Source organism: Manis pentadactyla, chromosome 2, assembly GCF_030020395.1.
Source record: "Manis pentadactyla isolate mManPen7 chromosome 2, mManPen7.hap1, whole genome shotgun sequence".
NCBI lineage: Eukaryota > Metazoa > Chordata > Mammalia > Pholidota > Manidae > Manis > Manis pentadactyla.
Window position 1 is genome coordinate 45,483,629 of NC_080020.1, and position 15,788 is coordinate 45,499,416.

Sequence of the window (15,788 nt, forward strand, 5' to 3'; positions counted from 1 at the left end):
CTATGGCTTCAACTTAAAGTCATCTGCTGCATTAGTCCCCAACAAGAGTCAGTCTGTCCTTAGAAGCCAGGCATGGACTTCTCTATAGCTATTAAAGTCCTACATGGTATGGTCTTCAATATAAGGCTGTTTCATCTACACTGACACCCTGTTAGTGTAGCCGCCTTAGCTAGGTCTTACGGATAACCTCATGCAGCTTTGATACCACCACTTTAGTGCTTTACTTCACACTTTTATGTTATGCAAATGACTTCCTTAAACCTCATGAACTGCCTTTGCTAGCTTCAAATTTGTCTTCTGCAGCTTCCTCACCTCTCTTAGCCTTTACAGAATTGAAGAGAGTTAGGGACTTATTCTGGATTAGGCTTAATATGTGGCTAGTTTGATCTTTTAGGCAGACCACTAAAACCTCCATATCAGCAGTAAGGCTGCTTTGCTTTATCATTTGTGTGTTCATTGGAGTAGCACTTCTCATTTTTTTTTGGTTGGTTTTATTTTATAATTTTTTAAATTAAAGTATCATTGATATACAATTTTATATTGGCTTCACATATACAACACAGTAAGTTCAACGGTTACCCATATTATTAAATCCTAACCCCCACTAGCATAGTTATCACCTGTCAACATAGGAAGATGTTACAGAATCACTAGCTATATTCCCCATGCTCTACTACCATACTCGTAACCAGCTTAATTATAATTGAGAATTTATTCCCCAAACCCTCCCCTATGGTAACCACCAGTCACTTCTCAGTGTCCATAAGTCTACTGCTGTTTGTGCATTCTATTTTGTTTTGCTTTTAGATTCCACAAATAAGTGAAATCATATGGTATTTTTCTTCCTCCGTCTGGCTTATTTCACTTAGCATAATACCCTCTAGGTCCATCCATATTGTCACAAATGGCAGGATTTCTTTCTTTTCTATGGCTATATAATGTTATACTGTGTATATGTACCACATTTTTTTTATCCATTCATCTACTAATGGACATTTTGGTTGCTTCCATATCTTGGCTATTGTAAATAATGTGGCAATAAACATAGGAATGCATATATCTTTTCAAGTCATAGATTTTGTTTTCTTTGGGTAAATTCCTAGAAGTGGAATTACTGGGTCGAATGGTATTTCTATTCTTAGTTTTTTGAGGAACCTCCATACTGCTTTCCATAGCAGCTGCATCAGTTTACATTCCAACAACAGTGGAGGAGGGTTCCCTCTTCACATCCTTATCAACACTTGTTCCTTCTTGATACTGGCCATTCTAACTGGTGTGAGGTGATAGCTCATTGTGGATTTGATTTGCATTTCCCTGATGATTACCAATGTGGAGCATCTTTTCATGTGCCTGTTGGCTATCTGTATTTCTTCTTTGGAGAAATGTCTGTTCAGGTCCTCTGCCCATTTTTAATTGGGTTATTTGTTCTTTTGGTGTTGAAGTATGTGAGCTCTTTATGTATTTTGGATGTTAACCCCTATCAGATAAGTCATTTATAAATATATTCTCCCATACTGTAGGTTGCCTTTTTGTTCTGTTGATGGTGTCCTTTGCTGTACAAAAGCTTTTTAGTTTGATATAGCCCTATTTGTTCATTTTTAATTTTGTTTGCCTTGCCGAGGGAAATGTGTCCAGGAAAAAACTGCTCATGCTTATGCTGAGATTTTTGCCTATGTTTTCTTCTGAATTTTATGGTTTCATGTCTTATATTTAGGTCTTTAATCCACTCTGAGTTCACTTTTGTATATGGAGTTAGACAGTAATCCAGTTTCATTCGATTGCCCGTAGAAAGCTGTCCAGTTTGCCCAACACCAGTTATTGAAGAGACTGTCTTTCTCTGTTGTATATTCATGGCTCCTTGATTGTATATTAATTGACTATATACGTGGGAGTTTTTATCTGGGCTATTATGTTCCATTGTTCTATGGGTCTGTTCTTGTAACAATATCATACTGTCTTGATTACTGTAGTTTTGTAGTATAGTTTGAATTCAGGGACCATAGTAATCCCAGCTTTTTTGTTCTTTCTCAGGATTGCTTTGGCTATTCAGGGTCTTTTGTGGTTCCATATGAATTTTAGGATGGTCATTTGGACAGTTATTTTTCCTATCCATGAGCACAGGATAGATTTCCATTTATTTGTGTCATCTTTACTTTCTCTCAAGAGTGTCTTATAGTTTTCAGAGTACTGGTCTTTCACACCTGCTTGGTTAGGTTTATTCCTAGGTATTTTATTATTTTTGATACAATTGTAAATGGGATTGTTATCCTGATTTCTTTTCACTGTTACTATACAGAAACACAACAGATTTCTATGTACTAATTTTGTATCCTGCAACTTTGCTGAATCCAGTTAATTAGTTCTAATAGTTTTTTGGTGGAGTCTTCAGGGTTTTCTATGTATAATATCATGTCATCTGCAAATAGTGACAGTTCTACTTCTTCCTTACCAATATGGATGACTCTTTTCTCTTTATCTTGTCTGCCATGGCTAGGACCTCCAGTACTATGTTGAGTAAAAGTGGTGAGAGTGGACATCCTTGTCTTGTTTCCCATCTTAGAGGAAAAGCTTTCAGGTTTTAGCCATTGTATGATGTTAGTTGTGGGTTTGTTGTATATGGACTTTATTATTTTGAGGTATGTACCATTTATATCCATTTTGTTGAGCGTTTGTATCATGAATGGCTGTTGAATTTTGTCAAATGCCTTCTCAGGATCTACTGAGATGATCATGTGGTTTTTATCCTTCTTTTTGTTAATGTGGTGTATGATGTTGATTGATTTACAAATGTTGTACCATCCTTGCATCCCTGGAATAAATACCACTTTGTTGTGATGGATGATCTTTTTGATGTATTTTTGAATTTGGTTTGCTAATATTTTGTTTGTTGAGGATTTTTCATCTATTTTCATCAGGGATACTGCTCTGAAATTTTCTTTTTTTGAGTGTCTTCAGTTTTGGTTTTACAGTGATGCTGGCCTCATAGAATGAGTTTGGAAGTATTCCCTCTTCTACTTTTTGGAATACTTTAAGAAGGATGAGTATTAGCTCTTCTTTAAAAATGTGTGGTATAATTCATATGTGAAGCCATCTGGTCCTGCACTTTTGTTGCTTGGGAGTTTTTGATTATCAGTTCAATTTGGTTACTGGTAATTTGTCTGTTCAGATTTTCTGTCTCTTACTGGGTCAATCTTGGAAGGTTGTATTTCTCCTGGAACTTGTCCATTTCTTGTAGGTTATCTAATTTATTGGCATATAATTTTTCATAGAATCCTCTAATAATTCTTTCTATTTCTGTGGTATCTGTTGTGACTACTCCTTTTTCATTTCTGATTTCTCTTGATAAGTCTGGCCATGGGTTTATTTTGTGTATTTTCTCAAAGAACCAGCTCTTGGTTTCATTGATTTTTCCTGTTTTATTCTCTGTTTCATTTATTTCTGCTTTCATATTTATTATGTCCCTTGTTCTACTGACTTTCGGTTGCATTTGTTCTTTTCCTAGCTTGTGAGTTTGCACTATTTGTTCTGGATTGTTCTTTTTCTTGAGGTATGACTGTATCGATATGTACTCACTCTTAGAACTGTTTTTGCAGTGTCCCACAAATTTTGGACTGTTGTATTTTTGTTTTCATTTGTTTCCATGTACTGCTTGAGTTCTGTTTTAATTTGTTCATTGCTACATTAACTATTTAGAAGCATGTTGTTTAGCCTCCAATTTATTTTTGGTTTCATACCACTGTAGTCTGAGAAGTTCCTTGATAATTTCAGTGTTTTTGAATTTATTGAGGCTCTTCTTGTGGCATAGTATGTGATCTGTTCTGGAGAACGTTCCATGTGCACTTGAGAAAAATGTGTATCCTGCTGCTTTTGGGTGGAATGTTCTGTAGATATTGTTAAGACCACCTGATCTAATGTGTTGTTCAGTGCCTCTGTTTCCTTATTTATTTTGTCTGGTTGATCTATTGATATGAGTGGTGTGTTAGACTGCAACTCATTCATATTAGGAGAGTTTATTTCCCTCTTTAATTTTGTTAGTGTTTGTTTTACATATTTAGGTGCTATGTTGGGTGCATAGATATTTATAATGGATATATACTCTGGTTGGACTGATCCATTTATCATTATGTAGTGTCCTTTGTCTCTTCTTACTTTGTTTTTAAGTCTATTTTGTACTGCTACTCCTGCTTTTTTCTCCCTCTTATTTGCATGAAATATCTCTTTCCATCCCTTCACTTTCAGTCTGTGTATGTCTCTGGGTCTGAAATGAGTCTCTTATAGGCAGCATATAGATGAGTCTTGTTTATCCATTTTGCTACTCTATGTCTTTTGACTGTTGCATTCAGTCCATTTACATTTAAGGTACTTATTGCCATTTTATTGTTTATTGTTTTCTGGTTGATTTGTAATTCCTCTCTGCTCCTTTCTTCCTCTTTGATATGCTTCTCTTGTTTGGTAGTTTTCTTTAGTGTTGTAATTAGATTCCGCTTGTTAAATTTTTTGTGAATCTATTATAGGCTTTAGGTTTGTGGTTACTTAAGATCACTTCCTGACTATGTAACAGCTTATATTAAGTTGATGATTGCTGTATTTCAAATACAATCCAAAGTACTTTTTTCTTCTCTCTCCTCCACACTTTATGTAGTAAATGTCATAATCTGCATTTCTGGGCATCCATTGACTGATTTTGTGTATTGTTGGTTTTACCACTTTTGTTTTAACTTTCTACTTGCTTGATAAGTAATTGGTCTACTACCTTTACTGTGGGTTTTCACCTGTGAAAATGTGAAAATAATGTAGGCTTAAGAAGATTTCCATCTACAGAAGTCCTTTAACATATCCTGTATAGCTAGTTTAGTGGTAGTAAATTCCTTCAGCCTTTGTTTATCTGGGAAGTTTTAAATCTCTCCTTCAAATTTGAACAACGATCTTGCTAGATAGAGGAAGGCCCTTCTGTTTCAATACATTACATATTTCGCAGCACTCCCTTCTGGCCTGTAAAGTTCCTGCTGAGAAATCTGATGATGGCCTATGGGATTGCCATTGTAAGTAATTTACCTCTAGCTGCTTTCAATGCCCTCTCTTTATCCTTCATCTTTTTCATTTTAATTATTACATGTATTGGTGTTATCTTCCTGAGGTTCCTTTTGTTAGGGTCTCTCTGAGCTTCCAGGACTTGGGTGTCTATTTCCTTCCCCAGATTGGTGAAGTTTTCACAAATTATTTCCTCAGAGACTTTCTATCCCTTTGTGTCTCTCCTCTCCTTTTGGCACCCTGTTATGCAAATATCTATTATTCTTTCCCTCCATTGTATATTTCATTTCAGTTACTATATTCTTCAGCTGAGTGATTCTTTTTCAGCTCTCTGAGATCTTCAATACTTTTCTGTAGATTAGTGAACATATTTGTGACTTTCACTTTGAAATATTTATCAAGAAGATTGGTGATCTCCATTTCATTTACCCCTCTTTCAGGTGTCTTATGCTGTAGTTTTTGTTTGGAACATATTCCTCTGCCTCCTCCTTTTGTCAGGATTTCTGTTTCTTCCTTTGTATGAGACAGATCTGATATGTTTCCTGCCTAGAGAGTAATGGCTTTATGAAGAAAGCATCCTGTGGTACCCATAAGCTCAAGACTCTTTACTCTCCAATGCCTGGTTTTTCTTTGCAGTGGAGCCCCAGTTGCTATTGGTGGGCTATGGGCAAGGCTGCCTTTCTGAGCCATGTAGAGGTGCTTTTTCTGGGCTTGTTGTGACTGGGTCTGCCCTCTGCCCTGCAATGATGGCAGCTCTGGGGCAGGTGCCTCCCAATGCCTGCCAAGTAGCAAAGTCTGATGCTGCTAGGGTGGGCAGGTGCACAGGGACGAAGCACCTCAGGGCTGAGCCACTAGCAAGGGGGATGGAACATTTGGGGCTCCCAAGTATGCCAAACTGCTGGATTAAGGGAGGGCTGGGGAGGTGTTGTCCATGTGCCCTTTCTCTTGTGGAGAGAGCTCCGTCCAACCCTTGCCCCTCTGGCACCCATAACACTGCTGTGAAATCTTTCAAACTGCCACCTCTGTTTTGTGTCCCAGTGGGACTGCCGGGGCATGCCTGTCCTCCATAAGTAGCAGGAGTCTCAGTTCCCTAGAGTGCTCCAACTTTTCATGGTTACTAGCCCCTCTAATTGCCAAAACCCAATGCAATGTGGACTGTATTCCCAGAGCAGATCTCCAGGATGAGTTCCTGAGTGTCTGTCCCCTCACCACTCTGTTCCTCTTCCTCCTGCCTGTTGGCTGGGATGGTAGAAGGGCTGGAGTCCCAATGGATCATGGTTCTGCCACTTTGCCCTGATCTGTGTGGTCTTCTCTTCTTCACCAGGTGTAGGTCGTCTGTTCTGCAGTCTTCAGGTCATTTTCAGGGTTAGGTGTATTTGCTGTGGTTGCTTCCTTAGTGTGTGTAGGAGGAGGTTTCTGCCTTTTCCTACTCTGCCCTCTGTTTTCCCCTCCCCCTCCCCCTACAGTTTTCATTTTCTTGAAGAACTTTTCCTTTGCATTCACAACTTGGTCAACTGGAGCAAGAGACCTAGCTTTTGACTGAAGGTGAGAGACATGAAAGTTGCTATTTCACTTGAGCATTTAGAAGCCATTGTAGGGCCAGTGGGTCATCCATTTTTTACCACTGTTATAAGAATACCAATTTAATTATAATAGCTACCACTTTTTGAGCACAGAGAGGTTTAGTAACTTGCCTAGGGTCTCACAGCTAGTCATAGGAGAACCATGATTCTATCACATCTATATTATTCCAAAGCCTGTGCTTTTAAGCATTATTCCAATCTGTCTACCACATATATTCTTCTATTCCTCCCTATAACCTAAGGCAGGACTTTTTTCTGTATTTTTAGGTACCTCTTTCAACTGCTTAACTGCCACTGAAAGTGCAAAATCAGCCAGAGACAGTACAGATGACAAAATGAATGGTCATGGCTGTGTTCCAGTAAAACTTTATTTACAAATACAGATTTGGCCCATGGGCAATAGACTAATTCCTGCTTTAAGGGAAAAAAATGTTATCTACATCTTACAGCCCCAAAAAGCAAAATTCAGGAGGGAAGATTTGACTTGTCTGAGGACACATTCTGTGACCCAAGAACCATTTTGATGAGATTTTCTTTATTTACTTAAAATAAATATGAATAATAAATACACATATATACCGCTAACGTACAATCATCTCCCCTGCCCCTTACAAAGGCTGCTGACTGTAATTCAGGAATGTAAAGCACGTTCATTTCAGAATGAAAATCATCACCTCTCAATCAGTGTTCTCGTAGCAACCCAGGTAGCTAATGATAGGACAGTTCTACAAAGCATTCTGCAAAGAGGCAGCCCCCACAGGCAAAATTCAGTGCAAGCTCCCTAAACACACACTGTGGTACATCCCCTAAGCCTAGGCACCGCAGCACCTGGGGCAATCTGGGATATGAGGGATATGCCAGAGGCAATGTCATCGTTCATTTTCAAACTCTCTCCATATCTGCAAACGGTACAGAACTCCCAGGTTAAAAAAAAAAAAACAGCTGAACATTTATTTCCTGATGCCAGAATCAACCTATGTCAGCAGAAGCACTATTGATTTAAGTGTCATGTACCAAAAGTCCCAGCAGGCCATGATTATAGAAACTGATTAGTGTGGGTCCGCTAACAGGGAAGTCTAGGACTCTGGCCAGCTTCCAGGGCTCCATTAGCACAGAAAGGGAAGCCTCAATTCAAGGACTTCCAAGGCCGTTACACAGATGAGGTGGGCAGCTGCCTCCTTTCCAAACCACAGTTACAACAAGCCGAGCTGATGTACGATGGTAGCTCTCTCCTTAGAGAAATTAGAAATGAGTATATCTTTGGCCTATACTATGGGCTGATGATTTTCTGCATAACTCTGTACAATATTCATAACTCCACTTTACAGATGACCAGACATCATAGGCCCTATGATGGTTAATTTTTTGTGTCATCCTGGCAAGGCATGGCACCCAGTTGTTTGTCAAACACCAGTTGGGAAAGAATTTTTTATATGTGATTTACATTTACCTAAGCAGACTCTGAGTAAAGCAGATTACCCTCCATAACGTGGGTGGGCTTCATCCAATCATTTGAAGGCCTTAAGAGAAAGGACTGCTGTCCTCCTAAGGATGAAGGCATTCTGCCTCCAGACTGTCATGGGACTAAAGACTGCAACATCAAACTCTTCCCTGGGTCTCCAGCCTGTAACCTGCCCTGCAGATTTCAGACTTACTAGTCCCCCCACCCCCGCCCCAATCATGTAAGCTAATTCCTTAAAATTTGTATCTCATCTCTGTCCACATCCTAGGATACAACATGGGCACCTGTGGCACAACATGGAACTGAGCCCAGTGGCCCAGACATGGTTACCTTTTTGCGTGGCCGAAGCTTATCCCGCCATTCCTTCAGGTTCTGATTATGGCCCTCATCCAGGGCCTTCAGCTTCTGGGTTTCATGCTCTACCAGGAGGTGACACTTTTCATTCTGGAACAAATTCCAGGCAAACCGGGTAAGAAACTCAGAAGGCAGAGGTGCAGAGGGCTGAAACATACCTCATACGATAGCCATGAAGGCACCAATATCATTCATTTATTATTTCTTCTTGATTATAAACCTTATTTATATAAAACTCTATAAACAAGCAAATACATATGCACTGAGAGATGCCAGGAGGAACATTCCAGAATATTGTTAATAGATCTTATTGTGTAACAGGATCTGCAGTTACTTTGTAACTTTCTTCCTTGTGCTTTTGCATTGTTTAAATTTGTCAACATGAACATATATATGTCATTTTAATAAAACTATTAACAATAATATGTGTGTCCTAATCCCACCATACAGAGGCAACCACTACAAAAATTTGGATATGTTTCCCATCAGGCTTTATGTTGCTTGGCTCATCTTGTATATACATTTCTGAATCTGCTTCCCTCCCCACTTAGTTTTACAATGTAAACATTTCTACAAAGAACTGACTTTTTCAGTCATTCTGAATGTCTCAAGAATATCCCACAGTGTGAATTCATCAAATTCACTTAAGTGTTTCCATATTTTGGCCAGTTGGTTGCTCTTAACTTTTATGTTAATAGCATTATGCCTCCCCAAAATTCATATGTTGAAGCCCTAACCCCCAGTGTGATTGTATTCAGAGGTGGGGCCTTTGGGTTTTTATGATTTAGGTAATTAGGTTTATATGAGGTGATGAGGGTGGGATCCTCATGATGGAATTAGTGTCTGATAAGAGCAGACACCACAGAGCTTGGGGTTGTTCTCTCTGTCATGTGAGGACACAGCAAGAAAGTTGCAAGCCAGGAAGAGAGGCTTCGCTGGGACCCAACCACACTGGTAGGCTGACCTTGGACTTCCAGGTTTCAGAACTGTGAGAAAAGAAAATCTATTGTTTGAGCAATCTGTTGTATTTTATTATGGCAGCTTGACGAAATAATGTTATGTATAAGTGTTTGTTTACATTTATATAAATCAATTGTATAATTTTCTGCATCACTTATCATTTCTTCAGGAGACATTTGTGGCAAGGGATGAGGGCCACGGACCTAGTTGAGGCTTCCAACCTCAAGTTCACTCTCTGAGTTAAGTTATCTGCCTCACAAAATTTACCTGGAATTTCTCACAGGCAGGAGTCCCTATTGATTCCTCCCAGGGAATCAGTCTGGTGGTTTCTAAGGAGCTTATAAAGCAGGGGAAAAGTGCCTTTGTCCAGGTACCTTACCCTTATGAGGCCGAAGAATGGAAGCCTTTGGGGGATATTTATTTTGAGTTTCAAGCTCAAGGCTTCTGAGAGTTTAGAAATTGGTTTCCTTAGAAATAACACTCACAGCAGCACTGAGTACCTCTGACCTGGCAGGAGTTGGGCCCGTGACACTTTAATGAATTCTCTCAGTTAATCTTCACAGTAACCCCATGAAGCAGGGGTGGGAAAATGATGTAGAAGGTGAGTGTCTTGGCTAAAATTCACATAGAGACAAATGGTAGAGTCCCTACCTGTTAGGCTTCAATGCCTGTAATATTGTCTCCCTGCCCTTCCAGAAATTGCCAGATGGACCCAGCAGCCTGAGCGACCGAGCAGCCTCTGAGCAAGTTCCTGAGGTCAGCCCATCCCTCGGGTATGACAATGCCTCGCTTCACCACAAGGGGGCTCCAAGTACCAGCTCCGAGGGTGGGGCCTCTCAGGGTAAGCGGCCACCAGCGGCCACCAAGGAGCTTGGTGACCCCTTTACCTGGTTTAGTGGGAAACCTTTGAGCTTCTCACCATTAAGGTTGATGTTTACTAAGTTGAGGAAGTTCCTCTCTATTCCATGTTTACTGTTTATCACGAATGAGTGTTGGATTTTTTCAAATGCATTTTCTGTATCTATTAATACACGATTTTTCTTTCTTCTTTAGTCTGTTGATGTAGTGACTTACATTAATTGAGTTTTGAATGCTGAACCAGCCTAGGATAAATCCTGCTTGGTCATGGTTAATGACCTATGGCTTGGGAGTGAGATAACAGGGGGTGATTGGCTGGGAAGAGGAAAACTACAGACCAATGTCTCCCATGAACACAGATGCACAAATTCTCCACAAAATAATCATACCACAGGATTGAAACCATTCCAGCCTGGGCTTGTCTGATGAAAATCCTTCCCTGTTTGTAGTCTTTGGTCCCTGGAAGCCTGCCACCTTGGGGAACTGAGGCAGTGTGGCACGGGGAGGGTAGTACCTGCAACTGCTGCAGCTCACTCATGTTGCTCTCACACTGTGCTACCATGTCCCGCATCTGGTTCTCGTGTTTCTGCTGCTGCTGTAGCCTCTCCGACTTCTGCCTCTTCTCCTCCTGCTGGGAGAACTGCAACAGAGAGAGGGTGGGGGTCTCAGGGGGACACAGGCCAGGCTGGTGGCCCTGTAGGACTGGTACTGCATGGCTCTAATGCCCAGCACCAACAGGCTGCACCCCTGTTTTAAGTTCCTCCTGAGCTGAAACCCAGACCCTATCTCCAAGGAGCCCCCAAACCGGTAGGGATATGAGAGTGCTGCGACATGCTAGGACAGTGTGTATACCACACAGGAATCCAGGGCCACCAACTCCATGTCCCCAAGCCACATGGAATATGCAAGTGGGGTCATGGTGGATGAGAGGAAGGGGTTTACCAGCAGAGGAAGCTGCAGGCTGGAAGCACCAGGGTGAAAGGAAGATGCCTGAGAAAGCAGGGCCAGGCTTCCTCCTCTGTCTACCAGAGGGGCATCCACAGTGAGGCTGCCAGGCTGAGATGTGCATGCGTCCTTCCAAAGCCCTGTGCTACATCTTACATGGTTGGGAGAATGGAGAATATGAGGTCAGGTCCCATCAAATCTGGATGTGTCCCCGTTTCAGTACAGCCACAGACTCCCACCTGCTTGATCTTCTCACGCTGCTCAGAGGCGCTGCCCGCGCCGTTGATGTGCAGGCTCTTCTTGTACATGGCCATGCGAGTCTTGCCCTCACTCCTCTGGATCTTGGGTAGCCGTGCTTTTTCCTGCTGCTGCCGCACCTTGAGCTGCTCGGTCATGCGCTGGTTGTAGCGCTGCATCTGCTCCCGCTCCTGAGGGGACAGCAGCCCGGGTTGGGATGGGGTGTGCTCAGAGGCCACAGGCTGCCACACTCAACCCGCATGGCCTGGAATGCTCAGCAGGGCAAGGTGTGTATCACTGTACTTCTATTGTTAACATTTTCTGTTCTAATTTTCTAAATTATTTTCTTAACGACATTTTGGATTCTTACCTTTCAAATGTCTCCTCATCTAACCGATGGTGGCAAGCCATCACAAGCTAATACCTCAAAGCAAAATACCTACAGGGGATGGTTCATTATTGATGGCAGATATCAATTCATATTTTTTTTTTAAAGTCTCAGATAAATTTGAGTTTTCTCCTTCACCTAACACCTACTTGTATTTCAAAACTTGGCAGAGGTACCATCTCCTCCAAAAAGCCTCCCCTAACTTCCATCATTGTGCTTAGCCTAGGAATTGTGATTACCCACACCTGCTGTGTATCCACGCCTCAGTTTAACTGTCCCAAGAGAGACAGTCACACAGAAGTAGAGTGTGCTCTAGCCACAGAGCAGGAGCCCTTGTCTGGCCTGGGGAGCTTAGAGAAAGCATCCAGACAAAGGTAGTGTTTAAGTTGAGGCCTAAAACTGAGGGAATGCATGGCAGAGAAACATAAGAGGGAGAAAGTAACAGAAGAGAACCACACCCTTCAGGTATCAGGGTCAGTGAGGGAACCGCTCAAGCCATCGGCTTCCCTGCACGGTTTCCCCTAATGCTGGCTTCTCAGTCTGAGGCAGGACATCACCCAAGAACCTCCCAGGGCCTCACTGTGGCCAACGCCTGGCTCCCCTCAGGAGCCCCGATGGTCCCCAGTGGTACCCCCATCACAGTGCGGCCTTCCAGTGGCAGCCCCAGCCAGGAACCTCACCTTCTCATGCTTGCGCACTAGCTCGTGCCGCTGGAGGAAGTACTGGTCCTTGAGCTGCTGCTTCACCAGCTGGTGCCTCTCCTGCAGGTGATGCTCCTCCATCTCCCACAGGGCTGCCTCCCGGTCTGTGGAGGACACATGGCCCGGTGAGGTGCTGATGGCCAGCAGCACTGCCAGGTGCTTCCCGTCCCAGCCATGTGGTACACCAGGAAATGTTTGGGGCCAGAGACCTCAGCTGGAACCCAGCTCCATCATGGGACATGGGAGAGGTAAAAATCCCCCTCCAGGCCTCAGTTTTCCACCTCTGCCAAATGGGCACAGCCACACCACAGAGGGAGAAATGCTCTTGGGAGACATTTTTATGTTCAATCTACACTGTACCTCTTTGCTAATAGGCAAATGGGTTTAAGTGGAAACTTTGTTGAAGAATACAGGACAGCCTCTTATCACTATTCCTTTGAAAAAAATGGGTGAGATCCTCCTTGTCCCCTATGTCCCTTATATGCATTATTGAAACAACAGTATCTGGCGTTTTATCACTGTAAGTCTATTGATCGACCCTTGTGCTCAGCAACAGGGCAGCAAGCTGGTGTCAGATGGAGAACCTCATGCCCTGCAAGATACAGAACAGGAATGTAGTGACTAAACTCGTTACCAGCCATGGTACAATGGAAGAGCAATTTGGCTTCCAAACCAAAATCAACCACTGTTCCACAAGTAGGGTGGTTCCTGTGGACATCACAGGACAAACAAAAGGAAATGAGGGCTTTTCCAAAACATTCATGGCTCTATTCAGAATGCCAGAACATCCAGGACCCCATTTTGCTGCTCCACACCAAGTCCTGAGGGGCGTATGCTGCTCCAGGGCGCTGGCCTTCAAAGGCCCTGCTGCGCACCCGCTCATCACATAAAGGAGCCAAAGGTACACATGTCCGTTGGCCCTGTTGTTCCTTCTTCACAGCAGGCTGGCCTATTAGCCCAAAAGCTCACCAAACAGGCACCAAACTCGATTTTTTACCCATCCAATTGTTTTAAATGTAGCTCAAACAACAGGTTTTTAGCCAGTTAGAGCCCACTTGATTTGCATACCTCACAAAACTGTACCGAACACCTGCTAGCTGTAGATAAGAAACCCCAGGGCTGTATATAGACCCCAAGCCCTGCCACCTCCAGAGCTCTGTATGCCCAGAGACTCCCTAGCTGAGCTCCCTTGCTAAGTGACATCATCCAGATACATAAGCTTCCTTTCTGATCGCCTTCTTCCCCAGGAATTCTTCTGCCCTGCTCCCTCTGGACGGTGGTCTGCACTGTTGTGTCTGGAAAGTCTCATGCTGGGAGGGACTTGCAAACATGCAAATCTGTCAAAATGCCACCACAGGGACAATTAAGACCTTGGCTTCAAGATGAGGTCTGTGTGATCAAGGCCGACTTTACCACTCATTAACTGTGCAATCCCAGCCAAAGAACAGTCACCCTCCAAGCCTCTTCCCTTGTCTACAAAAATGGGGGTAATAGTCAGACTGGTCTTATAGGATTACGGTGAGGATTTAATGAAAACTGGCACATGGCCTGGCAGAGCAACTGCTCAGTATGTGATGGCTGTTAAGAGGGGCTCTCAATACTATCCCCAGCCCCCCAACGCCACTAACCCCAGCTAGCTCACTTCATTACAATTTTGACCCACTGTATACTGCTCCCTTTTTTTTTTTTCTTTCCTTGATATCTGGAATAATGTCAATGTAGATGATAACTGTATCTCTGCCTCAGTACTGACTTCAGTGGGGGGGTGTTCCTCATGTGGCATCATGAAGGATGTTTCATTTTAGGATGGAGAAGACCTAGCGGTTCTTTCTTGCCCGAGGCTGGGATGTCCATTCACAGAGATTCTAGCCCAACAGGGCACCACCTGCTCTCTGGCACCCACCTCGAAGGAGCTCCTGCTTCCTCGTGAGGCACTCGCGTTCCTTGTCACAGATCTCCCGCCGGTTGTCAGCAGTGATCCTCTTCATCGCCAGCTCAAGGTCCTCCTTCTGCTTCGCCAAGAAGTCCCGGTCCTGTAGGAGAGAGAGGAGGCAGGCCTTCACCCAGTGGTGGTTTGGGTGTTTCAACTTATTTTTATAATGAAAGAAGAGTCATCATGGTCATAAAGAAAATTTAGAAAAGCAAATTCATGGAGGGGAAATCTAAGACATCTAGAGATCTATCAATCAATGCAACATGCAGGCTTTATCTGAACCCTGATTCAAACAACGAATTCTGAAAGAAAAAAAAAAAGGCATTCATGAGACAATTAGAAATGTGACTACTGGTACCTGACTGCCAAGATGTTATTAAGTAATTGTTAAATATTCAAATTTTTAGGTGTGTTTATGATACTATTTTTTTGGGGTTTTTTTTAGAGATACTGAGATATTTACAGGTAAAATATAATGTCTGGGATGTGATTCAAAATAATACAGTTAGGTGGGGGAGCAAGTGGACATGAGTTTATAATTACTGAGATCAGTTGATAGGTGTAATAGTAGAAGGAACCCCCACATACCCATTTCTGCTTATGTCTTTAATCTTCCATAGTAAAGAGTAAAGAAATAGAATTTAAATGAAAAAATTTTAGGCAACACACTAAAAGAAGCTACATTGCAGACTTAACAGTGGACGATGTCCCCTCAGAACATAATAGGACCAAGTCTGGGAGATTGTGGGTTTGATATCTTTGAGACTCCAAAAGATGCCAAGTGGACAGATGGCTGTATTGGGTTGGTCAAGGAGATGTGTTGTATAAGTAACCCTAAAACCTGGCAGGAGGCAGTAAAGGCTTTGGGAGAGGTGGATGTAAAGGGCTGGGGTAAAGAGATGTAAAGAGACAGGGAAGCCACTTCCAGCTGGAGCGAGAACAATCGAGGAATACCTACCTGCGGGAGGTAATAACAGGGACGATAACAAGGATGGGCTGGACTCAGGAATTCAGAATAGGAGATGGATATTTGAGGGGAAGAGCAGGGACCCAGACAGGGGACCTGGTCACCACTCAGGGTCGCAAACCTGGGACTCCCCAACCGTTCTACTCCCTGACTGAGGGGCAAGGACTCACGAGAAGCTGCTTTTTCTGTGCATGCTCCTCCATCTTCTGCTTCATGCTCTCCTTCCGCTGCTGCCTGGGGAGCTTCTCGACCTCATTCTTCACCTGTACCAAAGATGATAGAGAGTGGCTGAGTTAGGGTACCTCCTTCTACTTCCTAAAAAATACATCTTTAACCCCAGAACTCCTGGGCCAAGGAAAGCAAAGACCA

The 15,788-nt window shown here is 42.8% G+C and overlaps 1 protein-coding gene and 1 long non-coding RNA gene across 2 annotated transcripts in view; one reads left to right on the forward strand and one right to left on the reverse strand.

Annotated features, from left to right (window-relative positions):
* The window catches only part of STK10 (serine/threonine kinase 10), a 113,084-nt gene that overhangs the window by 3,677 nt on the left and 93,619 nt on the right, over positions 1-15,788 (reverse strand). The window contains exons 13-18 of the mRNA XM_036884685.2: positions 15,590-15,682; positions 14,423-14,552; positions 12,499-12,623; positions 11,433-11,621; positions 10,763-10,888; positions 8,407-8,520 (exon numbers count right to left, since the gene is read on the reverse strand). Coding sequence (XP_036740580.2) covers positions 8,407-8,520; positions 10,763-10,888; positions 11,433-11,621; positions 12,499-12,623; positions 14,423-14,552; positions 15,590-15,682 — 777 coding nt within the window. The remainder of the gene's footprint in view (positions 1-8,406; positions 8,521-10,762; positions 10,889-11,432; positions 11,622-12,498; positions 12,624-14,422; positions 14,553-15,589; positions 15,683-15,788) is intronic.
* LOC118911967 (uncharacterized) lies at positions 12,689-15,133 on the forward strand. Its single transcript, XR_008993720.1, has 2 exons — positions 12,689-12,767; positions 14,397-15,133. It is a non-coding gene; the product is annotated as an uncharacterized LOC118911967 (long non-coding RNA).